General features: G+C 47.3%; 1 protein-coding gene across 5 annotated transcripts in view; it reads left to right on the forward strand.

Moving 5' to 3' along the window:
- The window catches only part of LOC112229083 (rho GTPase-activating protein 26), a 158631-nt gene that overhangs the window by 105195 nt on the left and 45936 nt on the right, over window positions 1–7500 (forward strand). For all 5 annotated transcript variants that reach the window (XM_042309079.1, XM_042309077.1, XM_042309076.1 and 2 more), the window contains exons 15-16: window positions 2267–2351; window positions 5391–5449. In XM_042309079.1, the coding sequence (XP_042165013.1) occupies window positions 2267–2351; window positions 5391–5449 (144 nt within the window). The remainder of the gene's footprint in view (window positions 1–2266; window positions 2352–5390; window positions 5450–7500) is intronic.

A 7500-nucleotide genomic window follows, 5' to 3' on the forward strand; every position in this document is an offset into this window, starting at 1 on the left:
AGACAGAGAGAGAGAGCGAGAGAGATAGAGAGAGAGAGAGACAGAGAGAAAGACCGAGAGATAGAGAGAAAGACAGAGAGAGAGAGCGAGAGAGATAGAGAGAGAGCGGTAGAGAGAGAGACAGAGAGAAAGACAGAGAGATAGAGAGAAAGACAGAGAGAGAGAGCGAGAGAGATAGAGAGAGAGCGGTAGACAGAGAGACAGAGAGAAAGACAGAGAGACAGAAAGAGAGTGAGAAAGTGACCAGATTGAACAAATCCAAACAGGTATATATTTGGGGAATGATTGAAGCGAATCTATTTCATATTTATGCAGTAGTTTTGTTTACACAACCTCCACTCACACACACACCTGTCTTATTCTGATAGCTGGAAACATCTGCCTGTAAGGGGAGTCTATACTATATTTATGACACTACATAAATAATGCAAAAGGAGTTCATTTACTGTAGATATACTAGCTCTGAGACTGACAGATACAGACATAGAGGAGGAGATCCTGTAGCTCTGAGACTGACAGACAGACATGAAGGAGGAGATCCTGTAGCTCTGAGACTGACAGATAGAGACATGGAGGAGGAGATCCTGTAGCTCTGAGACTGACAGACAGACATGGAGGAGGAGATTCTGTAGCTCTGAGACTGACAGACAGACATGGAGGAGGAGATTCTGTAGCTCTGAGACTGACAGACAGACATGGAGGAGGATATCCTGTAGCTCTGAGACTGACAGACAGACATGGAGGAGGAGATCCTGTAGCTCTGAGACTGACATACAGACATAGAGGAGGAGATACTGTAGCTCTGAGACTGACAGACAGACATGGAGGAGGAGATACTGTAGCTCTGAGACTGACATACAGACATGGAGGAGGAGATACTGTAGCTCTGAGACTGACATACAGACATGGAGGAGGAGATACTGTAGCTCTGAGACTGACAGACAGACATGGAGGAGGAGATCCTGTAGCTCTGAGACTGACAGACAGACATGGAGGAGGAGATTCTGTAGCTCTGAGACTGACAGACAGACATGGAGGAGGAGATCCTGTAGCTCTGAGACTGACAGACAGACATGAAGGAGGAGATCCTGTAGCTCTGAGATTGACAGACAGAGACATAGAGGAGGAGATACTGTAGCTCTGAGACTGACAGACAGAGACATGGAGGAGGAGATCCTGTAGCTCTGAGACTGACAGACAGAGACATAGAGGAGGAGATACTGTAGCTCTGAGACTGACAGACAGACATGGAGGAGGAGATATTGTAGCTCTGAGACTGACAGACAGACATGGAGGAGGAGATCCTGTAGCTCTGAGACTGACAGACAGAGACATAGAGGAGGAGATACTGTAGCTCTGAGACTGACAGACAGACATGGAGGAGGAGATACTGTAGCTCTGAGACTGACAGACAGAGACATAGAGGAGGAGATACTGTAGCTCTGAGACTGACAGACAGAGACATAGAGGAGGAGATCCTGTAGCTCTGAGACTGACAGACAGAGACATGGAGGAGATCCTGTAGCTCTGAGACTGACCGACAGAGACATAGAGGAGGAGATCCTGTAGCTCTGAGACTGACAGACAGAGACATGGAGGAGGAGATACTGTAGCTCTGAGACTGACATACAGACATGGAGGAGGAGATACTGTAGCTCTGAGACTGACATACAGACATAGAGGAGGAGATCCTGTAGCTCTGAGACTGACAGACAGAGACATAGAGGAGGAGATACTGTAGCTCTGAGACTGACAGACAGAGACATGGAGGAGGAGATCCTGTAGCTCTGAGACTGACAGACAGAGACATGGAGGAGGAGATCCTGTAGCTCTGAGACTGACAGACAGAGACATGGAGGAGGAGATCCTGTAGCTCTGAGACTGACAGACAGAGACATAGAGGAGGAGATCCTGTAGCTCTGAGACTGACATACAGACATAGAGGAGGAGATCCTGTAGCTCTGAGACTGACAGACAGAGACATAGAGGAGGAGATACTGTAGCTCTGAGACTGACAGACAGAGACATAGAGGAGGAGATACTGTAGCTCTGAGACTGACAGACAGAGACATAGAGGAGGAGATACTGTAGCTCTGAGACTGACATACAGACATAGAGGAGGAGATCCTGTAGCTCTGAGACTGACAGACAGAGACATAGAGGAGGAGATACTGTAGCTCTGAGACTGACAGACAGAGACATAGAGGAGGAGATACTGTAGCTCTGAGACTGAGTAATGATGACATCTATCCTCTCTGTATGACAGATCCTAAAACCTGTGCTGATGTGGAGCTGGACAGTACAGAATGGGAGATCAAGACCATCACCAGTGCAATCAAGTTCTACCTCAGGTACGGTACTGTGACGTTCTACCTCAGGTACAGTACTGTGACGTTCTACCTCAGGTACGGTACTGTGACGTTCTACCTCAGGTACGGTACTGTGACGTTCTACCTCAGGTACGGTACTGTGACGTTCTACCTCAGGTACGGTACTGTGACGTTCTACCTCAGGTACGGTACTGTGACGTTCTACCTCAGGTACGGTACTGTGATGTTCTACCTCAGGTACGGTACTGTGACGTTCTACCTCAGGTACGGTACTGTGACGTTCTACCTCAGGTACGGTACTGTGACGTTCTACCTCCTCAGGTACGGTACTGTGACGTTCTACCTCAGGTACGGTACTGTGACGTTCTACCTCAGGTACGGTGCTGTGACATTCTACCTCAGGTACGGTACTGTGACGTTCTACCTCAGGTACGGTACTGTGACGTTCTACCTCAGGTACGGTACTGTGACGTTCTACCTCAGGTACGGTACTGTGACGTTCTACCTCAGGTACGGTACTGTGACGTTCTACCTCAGGTACGGTACTGTGACGTTCTACCTCAGGTACGGTACTGTGACGTGCTACCTCAGGTACGGTACTGTGACGCTTCTACCTCAGTACCGCACTGTGACGTTCTACCTCAGGTACGGTACTGTGACGTTCTACCTCAGGTACGGTACTGTGACGTTCTACCTCAGGTACGGTACTGTGACGTTCTACCTCAGGTACGGTGCTGTGACGTTCTACCTCAGGTACGGTACTGTGACGTTCTACCTCAGGTACGGTACTGTGACGTTCTACCTCAGGTACGGTACTGTGACGTTCTACCTCAGGTACGGTACTGTGACGTTCTACCTCAGGTACGGTGCTGTGACGTTCTACCTCAGGTACGGTACTGTGACGTTCTACCTCAGGTACGGTACTGTGACGTTCTACCTCAGGTACGGTACTGTGACGTTCTACCTCAGGTACGGTACTGTGACGTTCTACCTCAGGTACGGTACTGTGACGTTCTACCTCAGGTACGGTACTGTGACGTTCTACCTCAGGTACGGTACTGTGAATCCGTTCACAGGTCCAGTCTTGGAGATGACTGAACATAGTAAAGATACAGCCCTCTGTTGGTACTGCAGTGTGGTCAGTGTAATAATGCTGCAGAGAGAGAGAGAGAGAGAGAGAGAGAGAGCTGAGAGCATGTGGTTGTGTAGTATGGTCACGGCCTGCTGAGTGGAGCTAGAGGCAGTAACTAGAGGCAGAGCAGTGATGTATCTAGAGGCAGAGCAGTGATGTATCTAGAGGCAGAGCAGTGATGTGATGTATCTAGAGGCAGAGCGGTGATGTATCTAGAGGCAGAGCGGTGATGTATCTAGAGGCAGAGCGGTGATGTATCTAGAGGCAGAGCAGTGATGTATCTAGAGGCAGAGCAGTGATGTATCTAGAGGCAGAGCAGTGATGTATCTAGAGGCAGAGCGGTGATGTATCTAGAGGCAGAGCGGTGACGTATCTAGAGGCAGAGCGGTGACGTATCTAGAGGCAGAGCAGTGATGTATCTAGAGGCAGATCAGTGATGTATCTAGAGGCAGAGCAGTGATGTATCTAGAGGCAGAGTGCTGATGTATCTCGAGGCAGAGCGGTGATGTATCTAGAGGCAGAGCGGTGATGTATCTAGAGGCAGAGCAGTGATGTATCTAGAGGCAGAGCAGTGATGTATCTCGAGGCAGAGCGGTGATGTATCTAGAGGCAGAGCAGTGATGTATCTAGAGGCAGAGTGCTGATGTATCTCGAGGCAGAGCGGTGATGTATCTAGAGGCAGAGCGGTTATGTATCTAGAGGCAGAGCAGTGATGTATCTAGAGGCAGAGTGCTGATGTATCTCGAGGCAGATCAGTGATGTATCTAGAGGCAGAGCGGTGATGTATCTAGAGGCAGAGCGGTGATGTATCTAGAGGCAGATCAGTGATGTATCTAGAGGCAGATCAGTGATGTATCTAGAGGCAGAGCAGTGATGTATCTAGAGGCAGAGCAGTGATGTATCTAGAGGCAGAGTGGTGATGTATCTAGAGGCAGAGCGGTGATGTATCTAGAGGCAGAGCGGTGATGTATCTAGAGGCAGATCAGTGATGTATCTAGAGGCAGATCAGTGATGTATCTAGAGGCAGAGCAGTGATGTATCTAGAGGCAGATCAGTGATGTATCTAGAGGCAGATCAGTGATGTATCTAGAGGCAGATCAGTGATGTATCTAGAGGCAGATCAGTGATGTATCTAGAGGCAGATCAGTGATGTATCTAGAGGCAGATCAGTGATGTATCTAGAGGCAGATCAGTGATGTATCTAGAGGCAGATCAGTGATGTATCTAGAGGCAGATCAGTGATGTATCTAGAGGCAGATCAGTGATGTATCTAGAGGCAGATCAGTGATGTATCTCGAGGCAGATCGGTGATGTATCTAGAGGCAGAGCGGTGATGTATCTAGAGGCAGAGCGGTGACGTATCTAGAGGCAGAGCAGTGACGTATCTAGAGGCAGAGCAGTGACTAGCTGTGCTCACTCACCTGAATGACCTGCGGCCTGTAGATCTAGCCCAGTCAGGCCCTCCATTCGCACAACCACCCAGGGCCCATTGATATCTATGGGAGTCATTAATCTGCCCCCCCACTGTGCCTCTGGCCTAAACACCTCAGGGCTCGCTACAGAGCCATAGGTCTCACCCAGGCTAGGTCTTAGAGCCAGGGAGAGGAGAGAGGAATGGGGAGAGAGCCGGGGAGTGGAGGCTGCCAAGAACAAAAGGGTAGAGGGGAGACGACTGGAAAAGGGAGAGGGGAAATGGAGAGAGGGAAAGGATAAATGACCATGGGGAGAGGAAAGTAGAGTAGAGAGGGTGATGGGGGAGACTGCTATGCTATTAACAGGAGATCCACGTAGAAACAGCCCAAGCTTTTGCCTCCCTAAAGGTGAGGAAAATCAGCCTGATGGGTGGAGGGCCACAACTCTTTGTCTCTCTCTCTGCTTGCCACTGTGCTCCTTGACTCATTGACTCTGTGTCTTCTCTCCTCTCACAGAATGCTGCCTGCACCCCTCATGACTTATCAGTATCAAAGGAGCTTCATCAAGGCAGCCAGTAAGTCATTTTCCCCTCCTCTTCCCTCTCTGTCTCTCTCTCTTGCTCTGCCCTACTCTCTCTCCCTCTCCCTCCCTGTCTCTCTCTCTGTCTCTGCCCTACTCTCTCTCTCCCTCTCTCTCCTCCCTGTCTCTCTCTCTGTCTCTGCCCTCTCTCTCCCTCTCTCTCTCTCTCTCTGCCCTACTCTCTCTCTCTCTCTCTTTTCTCTGTCTCTCTCTCAATTCAATTCAAGGGGTTTTATTGGCATGGGAAACGTGTTAACATTGCCAAAGCAAGTGAAGTAGATAATAAACAAGTGAAAGAAACAATAAAAATTAGTATTGTCCTTTTCTATTAAATATGGGTTGTATTTACAATGGTGTTTGTTCTTCACTGGTTGCCCTTTTCTATTAAATATGGGTGTATTTACAATGGTGTTTGTTCTTCACTGGTTGCCCTTTTCTATTAAATATGGGTGTATTTACAATGGTGTTTGTTCTTCACTGGTTGCCCTTTTCTATTAAATATGGGTGTATTTACAATGGTGTTTGTTCTCCACTGGTTGCCCTTTTCTTGTGGCAACAGGTCACACATCTTGCTGCTGTGATGGCACACTGTGGAATTTCACCCAGTAGATATGGGAGTTTATCAAAATTGGGTTTGTTTTCGAATTCTTTGTGGATCTGTGTAATCTGAGGGAAATATGTGTCTCTAATATGGTCATACGTTGGACAGGAGGTTAGGAAGTGCAGCTCAGTTTCCATTGTGTGGGCAGTGTGCACATAGCCTGTCTTCTCTTGAGAGCCATGTCTGCCTACAGTGGCCTTTCTCAATAGCAAGGCTATGCTCACTGAGTCTGTACATAGTTAAAGCTTTGCTTAAGTTTGGGTCAGTCACAGTGGTCAGGTATTCTGCCACTGTGTACTCTCTGTGTAGGGCCAAATAGCATTCTAGTTTGCTCTGTTTTTTGTTAATTCTTTCCAATGTGTTAAGTAATTATCTTTTTGTTTTCTCATGATTTGCTTGGGTCTAATTGTGCTGTTGTCCTGGGGCTCTGTAGGGTGTGTTTGTGTTTGTGAACAGAGCCCCAGGACCAGCTTGTTAGGGGACTCTTCTCCAGGTTCATCTCTCTGTAGGTGATGGCTTTGTTATGGAAGGTTTGGGAATCACTTCCTTTTAAGTGGTTGTAGAATTTAACAGATCTTTTCTGGATTTTGATAATTAGTGGGTATCGGCATAATTCTGCTCTGCATGCATTATTTGGTGTTCTACGTTGTACACAGAGGATATTTTTGCGGAATTCTGCATGCAGAGTCTTAATTTGGTCTTTGTCAAATTTTGTGAAATCTTGGTTGGTGAGCGGACCCCAGACCTCACAACCATAAAGGGCAATGGGCTCTATGACTGATTCAAGTATTTTTAGCCAGATCCTAATTGGTATGTAGATCGTTCACAGCTATGTGGAAGTTACCTGTGGCGCCGATGTTTAGGCCAAGGTATGTATAGTTTTTTGTGTGCTCTAGGGCAATGGTGTCTAGATGGAATTTGTATTTGTGGTCCTGGCGACTGGACCTTTTTTGGAACACCGTTATTTTGGTCTTACTGAGATTTACTGTCAGGGCCCAGGTCTGTCAGGGCCCAGGTCTGACAGAATCTGTGCAGAATATCTAGGTGCTGCAATAACGGTAGTTATTGGGGTCAGATTTGTCTCCACTTTTGTGGATTGAGGTGATCAGTCCTTGGTTCCAAATATTGGGGAAGTTGCCAGAGCTAAGGATGATGTCAAAGAGTTTTAGTATAGCCAATTGGAATTTGTTGTCTGTATATTTGATAATTTCATTAAGGATAACATCAACACCACATGCCTTTTTGGGTTTTTGGGTTGGAGGGTTTTTATTTTGTCCTGTTGCTCATTCAAGGTAATTGAAGAATCCAGTGGGTTCTGGTAGTCTTTAATAGTTGATTCTAAGATTTGTATTTGATCCTGTATATGTTTTTGCTCTTTGTTCTTTGTTGTAGAGCCAAAAAGATTGGAGAAGTGGTTTACCCATACATCTCTCTCTATCTGTCTC

Source organism: Oncorhynchus tshawytscha, linkage group LG30, assembly GCF_018296145.1.
Source record: "Oncorhynchus tshawytscha isolate Ot180627B linkage group LG30, Otsh_v2.0, whole genome shotgun sequence".
Classification (NCBI taxonomy): Eukaryota; Metazoa; Chordata; class Actinopteri; order Salmoniformes; family Salmonidae; genus Oncorhynchus; species Oncorhynchus tshawytscha.